The sequence below is a fragment of the Labrus mixtus genome, chromosome 7, assembly GCF_963584025.1.
Source record: "Labrus mixtus chromosome 7, fLabMix1.1, whole genome shotgun sequence".
NCBI lineage: Eukaryota > Metazoa > Chordata > Actinopteri > Labriformes > Labridae > Labrus > Labrus mixtus.
This window is the reverse complement of record NC_083618.1, coordinates 10,431,546-10,456,863: the sequence shown is the minus strand read 5'-3', so window position 1 is coordinate 10,456,863 and position 25,318 is coordinate 10,431,546. Positions and strand designations below refer to the sequence as shown.

Here is a 25,318-nt window from a genome sequence, read left to right as displayed (position 1 = left end):
TTCAGAGCCAGAGTTACTAGTTCCTTAACAATTCATATTTTACATAGGCCTACAGAACATACAATTGGCTAACAGAGAATTTTCTTACTGTATATTTAACAAAACTCCAACTGGGGCCAACCCATTAAATTGTCTTGACACATGAGTGTGCATCAGTCTACAATTCAACTTTTAAAACTCCTGTTAGTAAAACATGGGGACAGATGAGTGAATGCAGGGAATAAAACAGCAGACCGAGCTTGCAAATAAAAAGTCTTCTTAACTTTCCGCCAGAGCTTCATAAATCAACCTTCAGATGGAACAATGATCACTACAAACAGTCAACAGTATTCGTTGTATTTATTCACACAAAACATAATACATTTCTTCAATAAGGCAACACAATACAGTATATACATACAATGATCTATATGTATACCATATTTAGAGTTTATGTTGTTATTCCTCAACAACATGTCATTCTTTACTATCACTAGCAAGTGTAAATAAATAGTTTAGCAAGTTATGTAAAAGAGTACCATAAACTTCAAGTCATACTGTTAGTACATCCAATGCGACAGTCTTTCACTCACTGTGCCATTGATATAGTTTAGTTCAGCTGCGGTTTTCTGAGAACCTCTCCTCAAATATAAAACAATCCTTTTAGGCAGTTAAAGGTACCCTGTGGGGTTTTTTATGTAAACAATAGTTATGTTTACATTCAGCTCTACGCACTATAAAGCTTTGTGTATACCCTTGAGACTAAAATAATGTTGGGTGCCTCTACATACAAAACATTTGATTGGCAATTTTTTAAGTATTTCAAATGCTGTTTCCATCCATATTTAATTGTTTTTAGTTCATTGCTGTGTATCACGAGTCCATTTTACACAGCCTGTAATAAAAGACCATTACACCTCCCCTTCTGTGTAAAAGGAGCGGAGGTCAAGTGGTCAGGCAAAATGACATCTGTGTTCAGATCAGAGCTGGCAGGACTGAACAGCAGTGTTTATATCCCTTTGTATACGAAGAGATTCTGCAACAGCACTGTAGGGAAGCTCCACCGTTAAGCCACCTTTATGCTCTTACATATGACCAATATTACTGTCTTAGTGTGCATTTTTACAAAGTGTTACAAAGCAAAACAGGCAGTATGGCTTAACAAGAAAGTCAGCTCACTTACACAAACACACAGCGCTATTTCCTCCTGCCGGCTCTAAAATTTACATTCACACCAATTCGCTATGCATCTGCAACTTCTTCCACTGCTAGCTCAGGCAAAACATTTAACTAGCTGTGTAAAAGGGACTTCAGTGAAGTTAAATAACCCACTTTGGCACAGATATGACAACACTGTTAGGTTCAGTGTATTGAAGTTAAAGGGTGGCTTAATCTCAGAGCTTTATTACTGTGCTGTTGAGGGGTCAAAAACTCCCCAGGGACCCTTTAACACCTCCAACATTAACAGGAAAACACTATTTGAAAATTATTTTCACAGACAGCATCAACAGCGATTTAGATAGGGAGAAATGTTTTATCATTCCCATCAGCAGTATAATAAACATTAACATTGACATCATCATTAGGTGCTGGAGTGGGTGTCATTCCTTAATGATATGAGGTGCTTGTGGTATGAAAATGTGACTCATGAGGAGAAAACTTTGTTCTTTAGTGTGAAATGTCCTTGCACAGTTAGGAGAATATAGAACGCACTGCAGAGAGTGACATAAAGAGAAAATGAGAGCTCCATTCCCTTTGTCGTCAAAGCTGATAGGATTGGACAATCTTACAAAAATATAATTTTATACTGCAATAACAAATGAATGTTGTAGTTAGAACTTTTGTAAAAGGTGACAGGACATTTAGTGGCATGGCAAAAAAACACTTAGAAAATGACATCAATCAATATTTCTATAGCTATTAATACAGTTTACAAAGAACATGATGCTGTTTGTTCATTTAGAAATCAGCAGAACTGGTTTGCTCAGCTGTTTCTCACCTGCTCCTGCTCGTGGGCTGCCATATTTATGAAAACAGGCCAACTTAGCTGCTCTTTTGTACATCTAGTGTGATAGAAAAATGTCTGAGATCAAGCCTAAAATCTGATGTTTCACTTAAAGAAACCTGTATCAAACATCCTTATAAGGTACACTACAACACTTCTTTAAAACCCAAAACAAAAGAAGAATGTAGAAGCAGTATATAAACAATGAATAAAGGCTTTTTTAAATTACAAGTTATAACAGTTGTAGCAGATATATGGATATTTGAAGTGTTAAATCATATCTTTGTTAACAAAGAAGAGTGTTAAGACTTCCTATATATTATTCATGACTGGTATAAAAAATATAAATTAATATCAGATTTTTCTCACATGTATTCATGTAATTTATGACCTCTTTAAAACATTTGTGTTTGTAATCCTGCTGTGTACAGTTCATATACACATATAATGAATGCTTTTAACACATCGTTTTATTATTAATCTTAAAGACAACATGTTAATAATTGTAAACTCTCTAATTATATAACACTGTTCCTTCACAAACACAAGTTTAGATACCTGTTAAAAGGCTTTCTGAAGTACTCAGAAGAGAGTACTTTTCAAAGCTTCCATATATCTGTTAAACCATTTTAAATTCCTTAAAACATATACTGCTTTTAAATTCTAGTGTTGATGTTACACAAATCATACAATGAGAGTTTGAGAGAGGGTATGATTGAACAAAAATAGTTCTTTCATTCATGTTTTCTTTTTTGTTCGTGTCACATGTTAGAGCCCAAACGTTTAATGAGCATCGACTTCATGTTCATTATATCAAGTATCATCTCCAAACACAAACAAACCCACACAAATCCTGCACACTCAGACATACACACAAAAAACACTCACATACACGAGCAGTACGTCTGGTCAATGAGTTCGAGTCATAACTACAACAATATAGTTATCACTATAATAAGTGTTCTTAAAGAATAGTTCAACAACAGACAATGGATTAGCAATCATGTTGACTCATTCTCAATTGTTCAAGCAAGTCTTTAGTAGGTTGCCTTAATCATCTTTTGTCAGAGATTCAAATCTGACTCTTTGCTGGTTTCTACCGTAACATAAAAACAAACATATCTACACATCTATCTGTTAGTACAAATTTTCATGAATTCATTCATCTTAGTAATTTTGGGGATGTACCATTTCAATCTGTATCCATCTAAGAGTAATCCTTCTTCTAGGTCTGTGTAGATGGAACAGTATTTACATGACTCTCATAGCAGCAGATCTATATTTGGATAGGAGCCAAGTATATGTTGTGAACTTAAAAGGAAACAACGTTCGCTAAGACTGGAATGTATATGTGTGACATTGACAGATCATGGTCACGTCATTTTTCTAGCCTTTTAGAGGTATACCCGAATAGAAAGGAATTTGAGGGCTGTACCTTCTAACAGAATATAAGCAACACTGTTAAGATGAACACTTTGTCAGCGGTTCGTGTTTGGCTGTTGTTTGACCTCGGCCGAATAAATCTAAGATAATCCACAGTCTGTTTCGCGATTTCATCCTTGAACATCTACAGCAGAAACGACCCCCACCTAACACTACCCCAATCTCTTCTCCTCACTGTTCTCGTCTGTCTTTGGCCATCCTATCAATGAAGAAAATAAAGCCCCAAAATCATTTTTAAAAATTGGAGACTTCAGATTATTGATCATTGTAATCAATTTTCTTCAAACTGCAGGCTCAGTAAAACAAACGTGATATAACTTACAAACACGTGGTGAGAAAATAGGGAGTATCCTTCTCCCTTATCTGTATCTGCTTCAACCGAGTTGAAATTAAACGTCGAGCTCTCTTGGTCACTGATTTTCAGCACCACATTTCTTTCCGTCGGAGTCAAATATTGAACCACTGATCAGATTCTTAACATACACTGATCACACAGACGGTTTAAACCTGAAACATCATGTTCTGTCCTCTGTGACATCAACTATCCTTTAGTAAAGTGACTTCTAGTGAGGGACAGGTGTGTGGTGTGTGAGCTTGTTCACTGTGCTCTGTTTAACACTTCACTCTCTTCATCTGTTTTGTGAAATCAACAGAAGTCAGCGCTGTCTTAAAACTGGAATGGTTTGGCATGGATTTTGGTCTTCTGTTGCCGCGGAGACGACACTGAATAATTTAAGTTATTTGTCTGAATATACGTGTGTGAAAACTGATTGGTAGATTTTAAAATTGTTTCATTCGTTTCCAACTCAGGCACATAATCCCTCACTAGAGTCAGGTTAATACCTTTAAATAGTGAAGAATGAGGAATAAAAATCATTGTTGCCTGGAGACTGCACAGCTAAATTCACTCACTGAATGTCTACTAGCTCCAGCAGTGCTGCTCTGTAGTGTACGCTGACCTCTCGACTCCCTGTGGAGTTATAAACACATCTGACAAACCACAGAGCATCAGACACATGGACAGACTCTCCAGGGTTCTGAAAAGTGAATTCAAAAATCCAAAATAACCTTCGTCTGTTGCACACATCTGCAGCTAAACTCATCAAAAGATGGAGAACACTTGACAACACACATGCAGAGCAAACTCAGATTCACATTCACACTCATACACACACATAAGCACACCGAAACACTCACACACACGCAAACATCTCAGCTGTAGTTGTAGGTGAAGTTGTATGAGCTAGGCTCCTTGGGTACAGGGGGCGGGGCTTCTGGGATTGTGATGTTCTCAAGGTCGAGGAGGCGGAGCTTCATCTCCATGCTGATGAGAGTATCTAGGTCACTGCGTGTCAGGTCACTGCCCATCTCTCTACCCAGCAGTGCACACAGCCCGTCAGTCCAGATGCAGTACTGTTCCCAAAACACACAAACAGGTACACACATGAAGATTACGAATAGTGTGCTACAGTTCATTGTGCCATGGAAGGGATAATACTGAAAAAGTAGGCTTGTGCAGATTTTTGTTCTCTTTTTGGCAGCTGCACAAAAAAATGCAATCCAAGAGAGGAGTCTGAACAGATTTATTCCTTTTGGCCACAAGGAGGGAGCAAAACAAACTGAAAACGTAAGGCTGGTTACTGAACCCAGCGATATCAGGCGCCATATTGGAAATGCTTTCTCAACCTAACTTTCGATCCATCTAGAAACACGTGAGGAGGTGAAGTTGAGGTGGGCCTTATACCTACGGTCAAACAGCTACAATGGGTCCTCCTGTCAGTCAACTCAGCTACGCCCAAATCTATGGTAATTCATGCATAACTAATATTCCTCTTTAAAATCAAAACAGATGAGTTTGATTTTAAAAAAATCATCCCATCTACAGTTTGTACAAAGAATTGAGCGATTTAAACAAAATTTGATTCTTCTACCAGGCTGTTTATTTTTGCTGTAAAAAATAGCATTTTATGATGGGACTGAACAGAGATTAATTTCATTTTGCAGTCAAGTGGACATTCAAGAAACTACAGATGTACTGTATGCATTTCTGCATCCGCTTCATTTTTCATCACAGGATGTTTGCTGCTTGCTTAAACACAAAGCTGACATATTATCTCCTTATAAAGTAGCTCACTGAATTACTGGGTGAAGTCCATTACCAGAAGGCATGATTACTGTAAAGCACTGGTATATTTAACTGTTAAGTAGGATGTCTCTTCCCCCATTAACTCTGTTTACATAAAATCCTTGTGTTTTTCTTTTGGCTATTTGGATGCTAAGAGTTAGCAAGTTGCTACCTGTCTCTGTTGAAGAGAAATCAACGGTGATTCTGTTGTTGTTTTTTTAAAATATATATTTATAGATAGAAATCACAAAACTACTTGGTTAGCATAAAAGTTCAACCAAAACAGTGAAACTGGGACTAGAAAACAAACAAAAAAAACTCCTCAGGGACATATCTCGCCCTTAGCAGCCAAATGTTAGCTAGTTGCTTACTGTGTCTGTCTGGTGATTGGTACGACATAGCAACTGTGGGCTGATTTTAAGCTAAAACTGCAGGACAGGTTGGTTGGTCAGTGAGAGTGAACAGAACAGAAAGCTGAAAAAAATGCTGTAATGTAACCTTTAGGAAAGTCCAGCCACACATTTCCACATCACAAAGGTATAACAAATATTGAATTGTTCAGTTTTAGATGTCACTTTTGCTGAGCTTACCTCATACTTGTTGGGTGCGACAAAATTGAGGGTCTCGTCTGGATCATAGAGGACAGAAAAAGCTAATTCCAGCACCTCCTGAGAGAAACAAACGGGACAAATAACACAGTGATCATACACTAAGTGGCAGCAAAAAATGAAAATGAAAGCCATATGACTAGAATGGGAATAATAAAAATGAAAAAAACTATATTACCTTGTTCTGTTTCAAAGCACTTTTTTCTTTCATATGAGGGCAATCCTTCCCGGTCACCACAGACTTGATATCAGAAACAGGGACTAGGAGAAGTTTAAACACAAAACTTGATAATTACTGGTAGATAAATCACATTCAGCCTAGGTACAGATAAGCCTGAAGAATGTATAATCATGTGTGCTGACTGAAATTGAAATGAAAAGTCATTAGTTGGCAGCCACTTGGACAAATAAAGGTTTTTGAGTTTCTTACTCTTGTCACTAAGTAGCTCAAAAGGCACTTCACCCTGAGGTGACTCATCAAGATCCCCATAGTGCAACACTTTGTGATTCAGCGAGAGTCTGCAGAACCAAAACTTCTCTGCAAAAGAGGAGGCAGGGAACACAGTGCTTAGCTGATAATCAACATCACCAACGCTCCCTCAGAATTGGAAAATTACAGAGTGATTTTATTGATACTGCATGTACCTTGTCTTCGGCGGTTCCCCAGTTTACGGAAACAGCTCCCCTCACACAGCCGGTTCAGTCGCTGCTGTTTGATGAGCTCCAAGATCTCTGGCTGAATTCTCTCCCGCAGCTCACTGCAGCACAAACACAGCATGAAGCAACAAGCACTCTTGCATACAAATGTGAACAAAGCCAGAATATTTATCATGGGGACAAAGCAAGGTTTAGGGAAATGAATTAAGAAGCGACCAAAGTAAGGACTATAATTAACCAGAAAAAAAATACAACAGGACAACAGACATAGTGTAGTATGACTGACATGATGGGTGGGGACTGGAAGTCGTCCTGGCTCATTCTCTCAGACTGCCGCAGACGCAAAATCTCAGAATAGTTGAGGCCTCGCAGTTTGTTCTTCAGCTGGTCTAAAGATGGCGGTTTCATGGCCAGAGCCCTGGTGATCTGCTCACGCACCACCTGCATCACCTGGTCACATTTTAAAAACACACATGTACATAGAAAGAGTGAGGAAAAGGGAACAAAACCATACCAGATGTGCTTCACTGAGGGGTTTGGTATTCTCATTATTTGGCAAAGGTATCACTGTCAGCTGTAATATTGTCAGTCATCTTTCCCTGACTACAATATTTAAATAAATGTCTACATGAGAAGATGTTTCAAAGAGAGCATGAAGGAACACTGAAATGAATCCGACAGCATTAAGAATATAAGCATCATGTATTATTTATTAATCCAGGTTTCTTTCAGCTTTCTTTTTCAGCGGAAGATTATGACAGTCAAACAAACATTTTTTTACGTGTTTAAATGTGACGAGTGACATAACTCACAATTTAAACAAGCATACCTCTTCTGAGGGGGGGGGGGGGATTGGGTAGTGACTGTTGACAGTCTGCTGAAAGAATCTTTCATTTAATTGGAAAGCTAAATGTTTACACTTTCAATGAAACTACCTCAAAGACTCTTATAAATATCTGACAAAGTAATGACCATGTAAAGTAGAAAAACTGAACTGCTCTTTGGGATAAATTAAGTTGTCTGAGTTTTATTAATGCTCGAGGTTTCTGCCTTTTTATGGAAGATTTTCTTCTGTCACAAGCTACTTGTTAGTTGTAGATTGAGTTTCTGTAAATATTGATATAAAGAGTACAGTCTACCTGCTCTATATTGTAGTGTCGGTGAATAACATATGTTGGGATTTGGAGCTAAATAAAAACATGATTAAATAATGGATTTAAGAGAGTTGATGTAATGCCAGCTAGCAGCTGCAGCCATGCTGGTAGCTCTGTAAAGTATTTTCTAAGCACAGTAATATTTGAGCGTAATGAAAAGTATTAGCATTATCACAATGTTTTATTTTAATCAGGTCCAGTTTTAATATTTTATTATTTTAGTGTAAAACTGTTGAGATAATGAACTGTAATCACAAACTGTATCATTGGCTTTGCAGATATCATTGTCGCCCTGGATACAGTCAAAAGTCGGATGATCACCAAAGTCAGTAGGACTTTCTGTCTCTGTTTAAGGACCATCAATGTTTGAATTGTAGCCGCCCAAATGCATTTTTTCACTTCAACAAGCCAGTGAGGGAGAAATTGTAATTGTGCATCATTTCCATATTAATTTAACTGATAACTTTTTTAATCTGAATTTATAATTTCACTGAAGTAGCCATTTTTTTTTGCCTGATCACGGAGCCTTTTGATACTCTAAATCCTAATCCAGACAAAATCCCTCTCTCTTCAGTTCCCATGTAAGATTTGAAGTAGCTTTAAGAAAGCACACTTTTGATATCTGACTGTTTGGCTTTTACTGCTCTGAACACCGGAAGATTCATCTTCAACATATCAAGTTCTATTATGTCAACACTTAGCCAATATTGTAAAAATATCTACTTGTGAGGTCTGTGTGAAAGCCAACATGTTTATATGAAAATGAGTGTGTCAAAAAGAAACTGTACAAGAGTGCTTTTATATCAGACCTTATTGAAATCCTCAGCTGTGGCTCTCATCTCCTTCCAGGTTTTATTAAGCAGCTGGATGCAGACACAGAAGAACTCCTCCCATGCTCGGTCATGAGTGAAGAACATGGGGTGGTAGTCATTGCAGCCTTCATTAGCTGCATGGAGGAAAAGATTTTCAATTTATTCAAATGAAAACAAAATAGCATGAGAGGTCTTTTAAACTATTTTAGGCTGGCGTACCAGTGTGATACCGCTATTACTGATTGCATTATTCCATTTTGGATCAATCTTTGAATTGTGGGTAAATTACAGAGCAACAGCAGAGCACCTTCAATTGAAGGTGTACTTACGCAACTCTCCGACCTGCAGTATCTCGCACAGCATTCGAGTGAGTTCGATGGCACACCGCCCAAACGGACATTCATGCTTGTCCTCGCGGCTGCTGTTCTCCAAAACAATCTGTAAGAGACGAGAAGACATGTTAGGATTTGCCACCACCTCTGTGAGATGAGCTAAGTCACGTCTGAGGCCAGAACTAACCCTGATGTACGTGTCCTGGTGAACCTTAGCGAGGTACAGCATGTTGTCCAAAGCCAGCATGCCCGGAGGAGTTTGGGTGAAGTCCATTGCCGGGTTCACGTGGTTCTAGAAAAAGAGAAAATAAAGCAGTGTTTCTATTTTAATCTGCTTACACAGACAGTTTAACTAAAATCACAGAGGACTGTGAGATGGAGAGTGAAGACTCACAGTGAACCCTAGCATCTTATAGTCCTTGGTGTACATGGCCTTTCTTTTTTCTGTACCAGTGGGGTCATTTTCTCCATCGAAGGCGATCCTACGCAGCTCAAAAATGATGTCCCTTTGAGTCTGGAGCACAGCAAACAAACATGTCATCAGTATACTGGGGGCGTAGTTAACAGTAAAGCAGCAGCCAATAATAATAGTGCACACTTATGGTATGCATGACACTAATGCACAGGTCATGCAGTTTATTACCTGCTTTGTAAAAGTCTTTTACATTTCAAAGCATGCATTGAATTCCACTTTATAGGAGAGAGTTTGAAAAGATTACATGTCATTATGGAAATACTCAAAGGCATAAACAGCACATTTATTATCTACACTTTTACCTGGTCATTAGGATCCATTTTGGTCATCATTCGTTCTTCCAAAAGGTTAAATGTCAATACTTGCAGCACATAAAGCTGATGGGCCATTTCTGCTTTGATCGGTCGATTTCCTCTGATAACGTGCTGGAAAAGAAGAGAATAAGGGAAGAAAACAGCCTCTATTTGGACGACAAGTCATGCAAATATTACTGCAGCACAAAAGAAATACCCCCCCCCAAAAAAGAGAAAACATAAACTGTTTTCCTCCACTGAAGGGAAACAAGGTTATCTGAATATTTCGGTAAATCCTCCAAAGCCTCAAGACACAAAGCTGACTATGCCAATCATCTTTATCGACTGATGCAGCTAAATACATAATATTTGTTGCATCTAGCAACACAACAAGAAACAAAATAATGTGAGCGCAGGTAAACAGCTGTCACTAACTATGTCCAGACTCAGGGCTGACAGCTCTAGATCATCTTCAGGTTGTCTCCTTGCTTCTTGAGCAGGAGTGCAGAGTCTAGCTCAGTGACATTTGCGACCAGTCCAGTGAGGAATTCCGTGCCAAAAGGAATCATTTTCAGAGCAGATTTTTGTTCCACTTCATGGACTTCCTGCCACATCACATTTGCTGGTTCTGCGTCACTTCTCTGCAAGGGAGCAAATCTGTGCACTCTCTGAACCGCCGGTCTCAGTAAGGAAACTTCCAACAACCACTAAACGTCGACATAGAACTATCTTAAAGGTCACATTTTATAGTATGTTTTAACAAGTTTTTGTAAGTGTTTTTGTAGAGTTGATTGCCTAAAATCCACTCTTATCTTGTATTTTAGCATGCCTATAAACCCCTCTATTTCAGCCCTGCTCAGAACAGGCTGTTTCGGTGTCTGCAGCTTTAAATGCAAATGAGCTGTGTTCAACAACGGCCCTCTAGAAGGGCTTTGTGGCTCGGGCTTTCTTGCAACATGCCCTTTTTTACGGTGAGAAGGCCGACTCAGAGGGCAGAACAAACACATAGCTGTGGGAGTGTCAGCCACCTGGGGGAGGGGTTACCGCCCTTTATGATGTCACATAGGGAACATCTCCAAATAGACTGTTTGAGCACACATTTTCTGAAAAGTGGAGCAGGCAAAAGACAGTGAGGATGGACTTTTCTCATAGTTGGGAGGTTTGTAGACAAAGGGACACATAAGTGTGGGAAAAAACTTGGTTGAGTGTATTTTGCATAATATGTGACCTTTAAGGGAGGTTGAAAACATCTGTGTATATTCAGAAAGTTTGAGTGTTTTAAACTAATTTCAAACTACAAACGTTGGGGACTACTCCATTTCTCCTTTCACACCTGGACATTTCAGACATCTTTAAGCCTACAACAGCAAGTAGAGCAGTGTGTTGACTCTGATGTGCAGCGGAGATTTCCAGATATATTGTCTTTTTGCAATTCAGAATCGCTACTCACATTGAGGATGATGGATCGCAGATGTTTCTGAGCCAACGTGCTTGCCATTTCCTGAGAGGAGATAAAGAGTTACATCAGTTTAATGAGCAGGTCAGACAAAGGAAGAAACAACACTGAAAAAGAAGTGCATTGAAGTACCTTTATATAAACAGCCTACATTCAATGGGACTTTCTGACAATTAGTTTTTAAATATTACAACCCTTTGAAACCACATTTCTTCTATTTTCTTTACATTTTCTGAAAAAAACACATATCATGGTCTAACTTCTGCTTGTCTGCTGCAGCAATGAGTCTCAATTGGCATGGAAGCAGCTTTCTATGACACAGAAAGAGCAGGAGAGCGAGGTAGGAGAAGGGTTGTGGGGTGAAGAGGACAGTATGGGATGCTGAGGGGGACGTGTACTCACAGTGAGGTGCTGCTCCAGCGGGTTAGTGTACTCCTCCTACAGGTACAAGGGAGGGAGGAGGGACGTGGGTGCAACAGTGATGGGAACAAAGAGCGCACACACAAGACAATGAGATACAGAAATACATCACCAGCACAGCATGCAAAAGAATAACAACATGAAACAACACAATGTGAAATCAAAACGACAAGTAACCATGACACATGTTACAAGCAGAATAATATACCACAAAAACTGATCAGTAAGTCCAACTGGTGTACTGAAGTTTTTAAACAGGAAATTCTACAGAGGAAACGCTGATCTTTAACCCACCATTATCCATCAAAAGATTCTTTTGTCCAGATGTTTTGTAATTTTCAAGGCAAAATAATATGTTGAATAATGCAAAAATGAATTGCCTGTTTAACTATTTTTTTGTAACAAGTCACCTCATTAAAAACTCTACATTTATATATATATATTCTAAAACAATGAAAGTATGAAAAAATAGCCTGAAATCTAAACTTTTAAAGGCTACACTGTAATGTACATCATGCACTATGAACATGTGTTTTGTACTAATATCAACTCAACAGTATTATTCAGTATGTACTGAATGTCTATCTACAGTATTGTATTTAACTCAAAACGACCGACTCTGTTCGCCCTCCAGTGGTCAGCAGCTGGAGGTAAACACATGTTCACAAACAGCTGTCTGAATTCTCTAAACAAACAGAAGCAAATGTTACAACCTGTAAAAATGAAGGAAAACACTCCATTCATTTTTTTATGAGCACTTTCAACTTGGTGAAGTTTCTGATGAAGGAATGTAAATGTTTCAATGTTTTAATTTTACAAGTATCCATGTAATGGTCAGAATTTGTCCAAACATGATGGTTAAATTACCACTGACGATAAAACTACTGAAGCAAACATCTTTCAAAGTAAGTCATTGTTCTGTTCTGTTTCTTGATATAACCCGTTAGATGTCATTTAGTGATATCTAATGAATGAAAGTGATAAACAAAGAACATTTGATTAAAAGTAAAAATCACACATAAGCTGGATTTGCTTCATTCTCTCTTTAACATATTTTTATTTTCTCATCTCTGTATTTCCATCACACAGATTCCTTTCCATATTTGGTTCCTAAAGTCACATTTTATTCATTATTTTGTAATAAACAGAAACATCTGTCATATAGTAGGACAATGGTAAAGACTTAAATTGACTAAGGTTTGTTATTTATTTATTTTTTTTTACTGGAGAATGATTTCCGAAAACAAAACAGAACACATATAAAGACATATTTTCCAAATGTTTTAAGTTATACCTTTCAGTTTTATCCTGTTCTCTTTGAATTCTAAGTAATTAGTTAGTTCCTGAACTATTTCCACCTCTTTTTTCCCCCTCCTATTTACTTCCTTATTTGATTTTCTAAGAGTAAGTCTGTTTGATACAATCAGACATTTTTTTTTTATGGTAAAAGTACGTTTCTATATCTTGTAATTAGAGTTCAGCATTTTGCATTGTGATCATAAAAGAGAACACACACACAGGACAAGAATCTGAATGACTGCAGTGTGATTATTCTCTATATAAGCAGATAAAGGTTATCACTGCAGGGTGAGCGCAGCACAGAGAGATGACACATCATGACAGTGATGAGTAACAGACCGGACAGACATCCAAAGGAGTACTCCATCCTTTAGTTTTTGCTAATTTGGTCATGCTACAAAGATATTTCAGAATCAGAATGTAGGTCTATCCATTTGGGACATTTCTATCCAGCTTATTTTCATATTTCAGTTTATTTGGATGTTTGAATCACTTTTCATGCCACATTGAAACCAAGACGTGACAGCTGGCAGACAGACGTCTGTTCATGAGACTCACTTTAGTAATTACCCTATAGCTGCAAACATTCAGAGAGGCAATATCTGCAGCTCTCTGACACCAAGAACCCAATGACTAATGTGAATAAAAGTCAGTCTTTTATGTTTACATTTTTTTAAAGAGTGAAATGTTTGATGGAAAATGAAGAGTATTAAAGTTATGTCTATCTATATGTTCTTTTCTCTATTAGAGCACACTCTGACCTGCCGCCTGTCTTCTGGTGCCTTCAGAAAGAGAGCATTGATGAGGGCAATGGCGTAGGTCTGGATCTCCTGGTTTGACCTACAGAAAAATATCAATCCACATAACATCCAGTTAGAAGCATCACGCACAACTGATCTCCATACAGAATTTAAAAGACTAGTCTAGATCCTAGCCTGTCGAGGATTTTTGGAAGCCAATCAGAAAAGGCAAAAGTTTGTAAGAAGAAAACGTAGACTGGCTTTTTAATTTGAATCTTCTTTTTTAATGATGCAAGTCATTAAATCTTAAAACTTTGAAAGGACATTACCAAAATCTTCATTACCATAAAAGAAACAAAAACAAAACAAATAACTGATTCCAAAAGTGTTGCCAGAGTCATCATAACTACCTCAGCTTCTTTTTGTTTAACCTTTACCCAAATGTTATCCTGAAATTAATAGCAAAAAAAAACACCCAGCTGCTGTTAAACCTCACCACAGCTTTTCAGAATTTATTCATATAAATAAGAAACATGTGACCTATTTTTTAAGATGAGTACCTGGGAACAAAGAGCTATGAGCTGTGTCGTTGATTTTGTTTCATCTTTTCAAGTTTTAAGACAACTGCCTTGGATTTAGTTTGGTTTCAGAAGCATCCTGAATTGCCCCTCTAAATCAAAAACTTCCCAAAAAAATCCTTATGTTACACCACACTGCTACATTCACTTGAATGCCCCCCATTTCAGAGTGCGTTAAGCCCCTGTGCGTGTGTGTGTGCTCACACTTGCAGGTGTCCGATGAGCTGTCCCACGGTGATCTCCTGAGCCACGCGGTGATAGAGGCTGTGGCTGTTCAGCACCATGCTCTCCAGGATGGCGAGAGAGCGCTGAAGAATAGAGACGTCCACCATCGGCTGGTTAACATAGCCTGCAATCTGAGTGAGGACAGAGACCTTCAGATGCATTTTAATTATCTTTTGCTGTGTCAACCTAACAAGAGCTGAGGGACCACATGATGAAATGTCGAGTTATATCACTGAAAGAAAAAATCAATCTAAATGTACAAGCAAAGATTTGAAAATGTTCCCACTAAGTGACTGTCAAGGTCATGTGAAAGTTTTCAGCAGAAAACTAGACACTGTACACTGAAAGAGCTTCACATAATGGTAGATGTTGCTAAGCAACAACACCCACTTACATCCCTAATGTAGGAGGGCAGCAAGATCAAGTAAATAAATAAACGTGTTTGCATAAAAGGACAGAAGTGAATGAAGAAAATGGCATAAAGATAGACCTTGAAATGAAGAATGGAGGTTTCTCCAAAGGGCTCTCTTTGAATGAATAATGTTTCTGATTAATGGCTGCATTGTAGGAGGAGGTACCTGTTTAATGAAGGAGAGGGAGATCAGGTCCCAGGACACAATGCCATGATCCATCAGCTCCAGGAAGGCAGTGAGAGTAAAGGCCAGCATTTCACCAAAGCTTAGGGATAAAAAGAAAAATAAGTACACACTTTTTCACATCATCTATAGATATCTTAAAATCAAGAAATCAATAACAAAATTAAGTATAGAAAAGCAAAGTCAGATATAACTTTGGCCTCAGTAGCAGGGACTTAAATTAATCTGCATTTCAGTCACTGAATGCAGGATGATGCCGTGTAACTGATGATTCTTCACACAGTCATCAATCTGAGAACAATGACCACAGAAAAACAAATGTTGTGCTCACTGGGTGCCACTCTCTACAAGACGTGCGAGTGTCCCAATGCCCTCCATGTTGATGAACTCTGTGGCAAAGGTCGGGTCTGCAGACAGCTTAGCAAGCTCTTTGAGAGCCTCCAGGCGAGCATCAATACCATGGGACTGGATCCTCTCCAGGAGTTGACGTGCAGCACGAGCCTGTCAAAAAAGAAAATCTGTCTAAATACAACTGTGGGTATATTCTGTTATAAAACACTTATTTACTGTCTTGATATGCTTTCAGAGCGCGTTAAGACATTTTTTAATGTTTGAAAATACAAGCCTGTTATTTATATGTGTGTCAGGAATTGATTGTAAAGCCTATTTAGTTAACATTTGACCTCTTAATTCTACTCTTTTACAAAATGCTTATTTTTGTTGACAGGACGATAAAGGGCTTTCAGGAGAACTTTAAACTGTAACATTAAAGGTCACATGTTATGTAAAGTATACTTTACCATGGTTTTCTAACACTAATTTGTGACCCTAGCTGGTCTACAATTATGAGAAAAGTCCATCCTCTCCATCTTTAGCAGGCTCCACTTTTCAGAAAATGTGTGCTCAAACAGTCTGTTTGTAGATTTTCCCTTTGTGACATAACAAAGGGTGGTAACCCCTCCCCCAGGTGGGTGACACTCCCACAGATAGTTATTTGTTCTGCCCTCTGAGTCTGTCTTCTCACAGTAAACAATTGGGCATGGTGCAAGAAAGTCCAAGCCACATCCCCTTCTGGAGGAGTGTGGCCAGATACAGCTCGCTTACATTTAAAGCTGCAGACACAGAAACAGCCTGTTCTGAGCAGGCCTGGAACAGAGGGGTTTATAGGCATGATAACATACAGGATCGGAGTGGATTTTAGGCAAGAAACTTCACAGACATTTTTTGGGGAGCTCTGAGACTTAGTTCAAGTTGTTGAAAAGAAGAATAATATGTGACCTTTAAGAACCTTAGTGTTTATAATCTGGATGCAGAGCATCATAACACAACTGCTTTAAACATGGTTAAAGTTGAACCACAAAGTCAGCCTGTAAACTGTGGAAGATGCTAACTACAGTCAGTTTGATTATTTGACATCACTTTTCTGCTGCAATGCATATTGCATTTGGAAGCAATTTTGGTGTTTTGGTGGTGGAGGCGTTAGTCGTATTTACAGTGCACTTTGAGGCAGGGTGGGATTAGGAAGAATATATTATCATACATTATTATTGAGCCAGTTAAAGGCTGGTATCAACCATGGCAAATCACATCATCTAATTGTATACTTTTCAAAGCAGTGGTCATCCACTAAGTTGCATTGACAGTCAGACAATGGAGTCCAGAGAAGCATGTCTAAAAAAAAAAACAGGCCTGAACTAAAAATTTGATTTTTAGGGGCTTTTCAACCCACAGCAACCAGTAACAACAATTGTGTAACAGCAGTTGCTCGGAGTACAGTTCACTGTATCTTGTGTTAAACGCAATTTTAAAACATGACAATAAAAACACAACTGAAGAGTTAAGGAAAAAGGTGACTCACAGGTGATATTGCTAATCGAAGAATGGTCCCGTTCTTAATATCACCTCGGCTCTGTAAGATAATAAAACAGATTGTGTTTCTACAGATTCAACAGCTTTTAATAGATGCTCTGCATGAAGCTCAGGATGAAAACGTTCAAGCTCACCTGTTCAGTGATATAAAGCTGAGGGCCGTCAGCGTAACGCAGTGCAAACTGCTCAGCGCCTGACAGAGACCAGCTGAATACAAAGAGATGAGGTGGGTTCAGAAATAAAATTCATGTCAATTATTCAACTCCTACTCTAGAAGCAGTGGGACGACAAGTAAACTTTAAAGTTTAGTGCTGCATACTCTATGCTGAAACAAAAATGCTGTTGAAAGTCCGATCAGTCCCTCCAGCGAGTGTCAATACAGAGAGAATGTGGAGGAGAACTATTCAGTGGGTGTCAACAGGAAAGTGCAAAAAAAATGTTCCGTTTCAAATGGGAGGCAGTGGGCAGATACATCCACGGGGTGGAGGGGTGACAACAAAATTCAATCCCTAAAGTACAAGACAAAATAGTTGGTGAAAAAAATAACAGAGACAAGAGTAAAGTTAAGAACCGGCAACACATAAACAAGAGAAGTGATTGATGATCGTGGTTATGTAAGGTATTAACAGTCACACAGTATCTGTGTCTTCAAACCCACAGGGCGGCCATGTTAACGCTGGGGTCTACATAACCCCAAAAGGATCTAGCTTCAGCTGCCTTTCCTTAAATTATTTTTTAAATCTTACATCTAATAAGTGAAAACATTTAATTAACCTCTTAATTAAGAACGGCAAATGTTTAAAAATATCTAATAATAGGTACCACAGACATCTACATACAGTAGAGTCTTTAAGACATTAATTGATGTTTTTTTTGTTGCTATAAAAATTCACAAGGCTCAACACAAAGAAATGTGTAACATGTAACTGCACTAATCTTCTATTCAAACCAACAGAGAACAACCCTGATTGCAATTCTTCTAATTTCTTTATCTTATCTAAATCAAAGCGTTTGTGTTATTTAGGTGAAACTAGAAGAAAAGACATATTACAAAAAACGTGATGCCATTATACAATCATTTTATTATTGAACAGAAAGTCAGACATTCAAAATCAGAAAGACAATATCCAATGTGTGAGTAATGCTTACCCGTCACATACTTCCCGTATTATTGAGGACAGAGGTCTTTTCTGCAACAAAAAAAAACAACAACAGTCAAAACATGCAAAAGGACAACACATAACAATGGGATACTTTTCAAAAGCAAAATTGTATTTCTTCAACGTATTCCTCACTAAGCGTCATGTACTATGACTACCCGTGAAGTACTTTCCTTAATGCTGTGCAACTAAAACAAATGACTCTTAAATTCAAAGCTATTCCCCAATTTCTCTTTTCAATAATCAATATGAAAAGTCAAGTTTTATGCAAATACAAACCTGGTCCATTTCTATGAGCTGAGCGTTAGCACCAGGCCATTCAATAGCCACCTTCACAATGTCAGCTGGTGGCGGCATGGCTGTGGACTGATAGCAAGCTACAGAAGAAAAAGAAAAACAGTTTCAACTTTAACAAAACTTCACCTGAAGGCAAACAACTTTTTTACTTGTAACTATTCATTTGAGCTCTGAAGTAGATTTAACTGTGATTCTGCAAATAAATACCACAACAATTATGAATTACAAATTCTGAAACACCTTTTCAGAATTTCATTCAAATATTTCATTCTGCACTCTAACAGCATTTCAACTTTGTTGGACTGGCTGAGTTCAAACACTCTTGAGTTATATTTGATAATCTTCAGAATAAAATCCACTGAAGGTTGTACGTCACCTAATGTTGAAGTGTCAAGGGGGTCAATCACTCTCAAGGCTCTGCTGTGTAAACCTCTGAGTCAGCTCCTCTGTGAACACACAAACACACACACACACACACACACACACACACACACACACACTGCAGTCACGTCTCTGAAAACCCTTCTTTTTTTTTCTCCCTCAAAGCCCCAAAGCTCAGTTTGTTTTATCCCTGCTCCCTTTCTTCTCTGAACTGAATCTGTCAGTGAACCAATCGATAAGCATGACTGTTTTACAAAACAACCCAACAACAACCCACATACACACACACGTCTTGACTGGCTTTTGCTTTCTGTCTGCCATGCTCTATGTTTACTGCCTTTTATTGCCCTTGACATAAGTATTATTATTATTGTTGCTGTATACATATCAAATCTCTTTACATCCCATTTATGTAACATCTTTCTTCTTTTAACTTTAGAATAGAATAGAATTACTTTATTGATCCCAAACTGGGAAATTGTGACATTTTACTTGTAATTGTTCAAACAAAATCATGGTTTCTGCTTCATATACAACCTCAGAAAATCTAACTGTGTTACTGTTGTGGATAATTAAAATACACAACTTTGTATGCAAGTCTTTTGTTGTGGCTGTCAATAGAAGAGAATCTAGCCTGTATCAGAAGTGATGGCTCATTTCTATCTTGTTGTCCAGGATTTAACTGATTGATGGTAGATATTCTTATTCCAATCGTGTTCTTACTGTTGTGTTATTCTATCCTGATTGTCCTAAGTGTTACTCTCTTATTAATGAGGAGTATTATCACGTTTGCATGTTTTGTCCTCTGCTGTTGATTTTGTTTAAAGGAGGAACGACTCACTCACTATGAACCAAATCTACCTACAGGTACAAATAAAGTAAGCTTAATTTTATACCTTACTTACATATTTTTAAATGTCATTGATCTGTGTGTAACAGGCAGACAAACAGTATTTGGTGTGTAGATTTGTTTGATCATACTTTGTCTTTATTCTAGTCATCTTAATGCTTATCTTTTCTCACAACTCTTTAACTACTAAATTAAAGTCATAATACTGTGATATTATGATCATGTTTTGAAACTCTAATGCTGCTCTTATCGTGAAAAAGCTAAACAAAAAAAAATCCAGCATTGCTTGAGCAGGAAGTACATCAAGAAACCTTCATAATAAGGCCACTATCTCTAACCACAATACAATGAGAAAACTATCAAAACAAATAAATTGGAACATTTGATCACTAACTCTATCAATATACAGTTTTATTATTTATTTTTTGACCAACTGTTTGATTTCTAACATTGCAAAAACACATGACTTTTATCTACTAGGGCCCGACCGATATGGGATTTTAGGTGCCAATATCGGTAATGGGGACCTGATACCGATATATCGGCCGATATCTTTCTTAGATCTATCTTCGATCAGTAGAGCTAGATAAAGATATACACATTTATCGCGTTGATCCCTCAATAGAAGTTATCAAACACTTGTGGAAAAGATATATAATGAAGACAAGAGGGTCACTTCACTGGAGAGCAACTGTGCATGTACGTTCATCACTGCTCGACACTCAACACAGGGTGGTGATGCTTGTTTTTATTCATATAGCACACTCTGCTCTTCAAAACCAGAACGAGAACTGCTAGTTCAATACGATAAAACAAATGGAAAGCCATTTGACTGGTGAATAAATCTCGTAATATCTGTGATAAAATTAGCCGATACTGATAGTCACTGGATATGCTAATATCGGCTGATATTATCGGCTGGCTGATTAATCGGTGGGGCTCTATTATCTACACAAACACACTTACACTTAAACTTATTCCAATTATTAGAAACAAATGCTCCAAAATACAAGAGCAAGAGCAAGAGCAAGAGCAAGAGAAAGACAGGAGACAGCATACAACGATCTTTAGCAACAGAAAATGATCTCCTCAGCTCTGACATGAAGTGAGCATGAAACACCGTTTGGCCCTGCTGGTGATCAGGAGAAAATAGAAACCGAGAAAAAGACACTGCTGTTCTCCATATGGCTCTTTGCATCCAGGGTTCTTTCAGTATCAAAAACATTTTGTGCGGCTCACAGCTGCTCATATAAAAGAGATCTTAATCATTAACAATCTGTTGGTGGGTTGAACAAAAAAGCCATCATGAAACCAGCATGAACCAGAAGCCATCTTCCCTGGAGATTAAAAAGTGATGGAGTACAAGCAGCACTGCAGCTCAAAGACTGAATGTTTGTCTGCTTCTATAAATATGTTGGCTCTGAGTTTATATCAGCAGTAGCTCTTTGATGATCTCTCCTTTTATAAAAGACATTTTGCTATCAAACGGGACAGAACACAGTCAGATGTTGGTGCACCGTTGCACTTCAGCTGCGTGCGCCTCATCATGAATAGTCTCAGAATTGCAATGAAAATTTAATCTGTGGTGCTTTTAATAATAAACACGCCTGTCTCCTTTCATCTCAACAACTTTGAATCACAGGGTCGTTGCATGGAAATGTTTTCACCAATTAGTCACAAATTATAGAGTTGACTAGCATAGCATGAAGGATATATGTGATTAACTAGTTTAAACAAATTAAGGTGGATTCTGAAAATGATAGCGAGTGAAAACTGCCAATTAGATTCAGATTCAAGCAAGAAGCCATCTGATAAAGAGCCTGCACCGCCTCCACATCCTCACGCAGACTGTCGATCACATGGCATAATGTGTGAACTCTGAGTCTGTGTTGCTAAAAAGTTTGTACTTATTCCAAAAAAAATAAAAAATAACCTGAATGTTTTCCACAAATTCTGAGACTAATCTGAACCTCATCACTGACTCATTTCGGAGTTCACTAAAATGTTAGGCAGTGTAATATAGAAGTTGTTATGGATGACATAACACATTGTCTGTTCTTTATAGAGATGAGTATTGTTCAGCATGTTGATGTTCATAATTTATCATCTACAAGTCTTACACATTATAGAGCATCTTTTGAACTGCAAACTATGACTGTACTTTAATTGTACTTTAATCATTTATCCTCCATGAGTTCATTTTGAAATATCACAGAAGCTTAAAAAAAAGGTTAAACTTGCAAGAGCAGATTGTGGTAAAATGTAATTTAAAAAAGTATATAATTAAAGGGGTTGAGCAGTTCTGTTTTAATCAACACATTTTTTTTCTGTACACTTTGTGGTGAGCTATCTTAAAAGTATTAAAGTTGTGCTCCTGCAAAGTTTTGAAATCCTTCCATTTGTTTGTTAACTTCCCATTTATCCTTTCTGTGAATTCACCCTCGGATAGCAGAACTAAGAAACTGTACTTCTGTACTGGGGGGCAATAAAATGGGCACAAATTTATTTTTCCTTTTGTCAATCTCTAGCAGCCACAGAGCAATAACAATAACACTGCCGGGAGCCAGGTACAACGACACATATTAATGAAGAAGATACATCTTGAAAGCCACATAAATCGTTGTTCAAAATCAAAAGCAGAGATGGCTGTTAATGCATCACTACGAAAAAATAAGTGTCAAAATGAAGCTAGATACATGGTAACATATTTAAGTGACATAATGTATCTCCTGCAACATGTTCACTGCAGTAATTTTTGTTAATGGTAGCTTATTTAGTTAATCACTTCCAACCCTAATATCTATGCAAGACTTTGCACAACATGGCAGCAAGTAATATGCCTCCTATGTCTCCTCTCTACCGCTGTACACAGCATGGCAAAACAATGTAACAATACTCTTTTCTGTCCAGGTGTTCTCTTAGGACATGACAGAGTGAAGGAGTCAGCTCTAAATGATGAGTTAATATCCTGCTCCTGACCTCTGATTAATGGATGCTGATCATTGACGCTGCTTAATAAAGACACCAGTTTGATCAACTCTTGACAACAGTGTTTTTGTAAAAAGTTTGACAGCCAATAACCTTGGTGTAACTTTTGATCCAACCCTCTCTTTCAATCAGCACATACATCAAAGTAGACTGTTTTTTTTTTTCACCAATAGCTAAAATTAGCTCTCTTATGTCCATGGCTGATGCATGGACCCCAATTTAGATCTTTTGTCATCTAATATTGTGATGTTTTGATGTGCTTAAGTTTGCTGCAGCCAGAGTCCGAACTAAAATTAAACAATTGAACCACATGGACTTATTACCCTAGCTTCCCTCTCTGGCTCACCATTCACGTCAGATTAGATTTCAAGGAGCTCCTGATAACTTGCAAAATTGTAAATGAGTGCCCTTTCACTGTCTGATCTTTTGATCTGTAGGCCTATTCCCTGGCTTACTGACTAATAACTGTTCTTGAGGTTACAAGGAAGTTAGCATGCTGCAAGACCTTCTTCTTTAGACACAAGACTGTCTGACTCTGCTTATAAACAATATTGTTTCCTTCAGTAAGTTGCTTAAATTAGACGAGTCAAGTAATTACTTGACTCGTCTAATTGCCACCATTATCTATCAGGGAATTCAGTCTCTGTCTTGAATAAAATATCTCCTCAAAATCCTTTATACATGTCTAAGATTTTTCTTTGAAGATAGAGTTGTGCCATTTGATTGAATGTAAACTTGAGGCTGGGATGATGTACTGAATATCAGCACGGCTGTTTTCAACCTAATGCCTATAACCAAATCAGCTGTGCTGTTATTTAGAACAACAGCACTACATCTTATGCAATGCATGCATAAATGGCCTATGATACATTTGCAATAACCTATCAATGCATGTGCTGTTACAAAGCTCTTCCTGTCCTGTATTCATATTGTATAAAAAGGGTGCTTCTATTTTTCTATTCCAGAAATAATAAAACAAGAGATACATTCTGCAGGTGGTTTTCTATATCGTACAGCTGGTGTGCCCCTTTCTTTTTCATCTAACTGGTGTGTGAGTGGGAATTGGGCTGCTGTAGGCTATTGGGAGGTTTGTCCACTTAGCAACAGTTATGAGACTGCACGCGCGGTGGTGGTGGTGGTAGCGTAGCAACAACTGCTAAAGGAGCTCGAGCCTGAAGAGATCCCACGCTGTGGTGCTCGAGCTTTCTTCCCAAACACTCCCAATTTCTTCTGTCCCCGACCGTCTACTTTCCACCACGACCCGGATGTTTCTGACGCCATTTTATTTCTTTAATAAATGTGGTTTTGGGTCTCTGCTGTCAAGGCTGCTTCAAACGAAACATTAACACATGAAAGCTGGGAAGCGTCTTAACTTTTCTCACAGCTAGTTAGCTTGTTAAATATGCGGAGTGGCGCCCCCTCTTGTTATGCCTGTTAAGAATTGACTGGTCCGTGTCGTGTGTGAGGAAAAACATCTTCAACACGTTTTTGTCTTTAACCTCTGAAGATGATACATTGTGTAGTTTTAGCCTTTTGCGACAAATTTACAGACTCAGCGTAAGAAATGCGACAACATCAGCCTGCTATCGTATGAGAAGACTGACCGTCAGCCATCATCTTACAGTCCACCGTAAGCCTGGAGAGTCTGTCTGGATATTTACACTCAGTTTATGGTCACAACACGCTTATTTGAACCTCATTAAAAAAAAAAAAAAAAGGTATAAGGCCTGAATAGGTGATCGCCCAGGCTGGGCTTCGGCGATCATCACCAAAGGGAACAAGCAGAAAGCAAGAGCTTTATTTTGAAACATTGTAGCAAAATCAATTATCGCTCGTTATAAAATCGGTAGGCTATATTAAACAGCAGCTGACAATGACATTTGTCTTAAAGTGACTTAAGAGCAGACTCACTATGACACCCCAATACACGCCATCAACCTGAAGGTGGCCAGTGTTATTCAGTGATCCAGCCAGTCTCTGTCTGCTCCTCCATTGCAGTCATGATGCAGCCTGTCTCTCGGCAGCTGTTCAGTGTTCTCGCTGATTCTACTTTCAGGGTAGGGTTGTATATAATTGATCTGAAAGCTCCTTAAGTAGCTGCTAGTGTCGATGCTCAGTGTTACTCACCCTGTAACTGGGCCATCGATGATGCTCTCGGTATCCCCCTCTCTTCCTTTGCAGTCGAATAGTTTTTTTGGGAAAGAGAGACACGATTCCACGCCTTGTGGGCGGGACATAGTGTAAATTTCACCGGCTGCTAATGAGGCAGGCCCTTCATCTCCATCATTAGTGTTCACTCAAACTGACATTTCCCCCCAAAATAGGCTGGTACTGTGGGGATGTTGCGACAGTACTGTTCCTTATGTACCTACTTTCTGAGAAAGCGTTTTGACAGGAATGATAACTAATGATTTGTTTTTAATTTTTAAAAAAATAGGCCTAACTACATGCAGGATTCATTAGTTATTCATGAAGTGAATTGTATTATTTAATTAGTCTATATTATTTTTCTTTCATTTTGCTTCGCATCACTGAAGACAAAATCAGGCAAAGCCCCAAAGATGTGAATATCAGTG

The 25,318-nt window shown here is 38.2% G+C and overlaps 1 protein-coding gene across 5 annotated transcripts; it reads right to left on the bottom strand.

Annotated features, from left to right (window-relative positions):
• Window positions 1–322: 322 nt before the first annotated feature.
• elmo2 (engulfment and cell motility 2) lies at window positions 323–24,970 on the bottom strand. 5 transcript variants are annotated; one of them, XM_061042789.1, is made up of 23 exons: window positions 24,870–24,952; window positions 18,900–18,969; window positions 18,506–18,603; window positions 18,216–18,256; window positions 17,201–17,273; window positions 17,056–17,106; window positions 15,529–15,698; window positions 15,180–15,279; window positions 14,581–14,732; window positions 13,820–13,898; window positions 11,742–11,777; window positions 11,334–11,384; window positions 9,893–10,015; window positions 9,510–9,629; window positions 9,303–9,407; window positions 9,113–9,221; window positions 8,781–8,917; window positions 7,104–7,267; window positions 6,806–6,918; window positions 6,591–6,698; window positions 6,339–6,421; window positions 6,143–6,220; window positions 323–4,840 (listed from the first exon to the last, which is right to left on the bottom strand). In XM_061042789.1, exons 3-23 carry the CDS (start codon window positions 18,581–18,583, stop codon window positions 4,640–4,642), a joined length of 2,172 nt encoding a protein of 723 aa, XP_060898772.1. In that variant the 5' UTR covers window positions 18,584–18,603; window positions 18,900–18,969; window positions 24,870–24,952; the 3' UTR covers window positions 323–4,639. The 5 variants fall into 5 exon arrangements, with proteins under 5 accessions (XP_060898772.1, XP_060898769.1, XP_060898770.1 ...); XM_061042786.1 differs by lacking the exon at window positions 18,900–18,969 and having other exon boundaries at window positions 24,870–24,970; XM_061042787.1 differs by lacking the exon at window positions 18,900–18,969 and having other exon boundaries at window positions 14,587–14,732; window positions 24,870–24,970.
• Window positions 24,971–25,318: the final 348 nt, after the last annotated feature.

Coding starts and splice junctions, on each gene's coding strand:
- elmo2 (XM_061042786.1), bottom strand. Junction 9,630..9,892: donor AAATGGATCCTAATGACCAG/GTAAAAGTGTAG, acceptor GCTGTGCTCCAG/ACTCAAAGGGACATCATTTT. Junction 6,221..6,338: donor GTGCTTTGAAACAGAACAAG/GTAATATAGTTT, acceptor TGTTTCTCTCAG/GAGGTGCTGGAATTAGCTTT.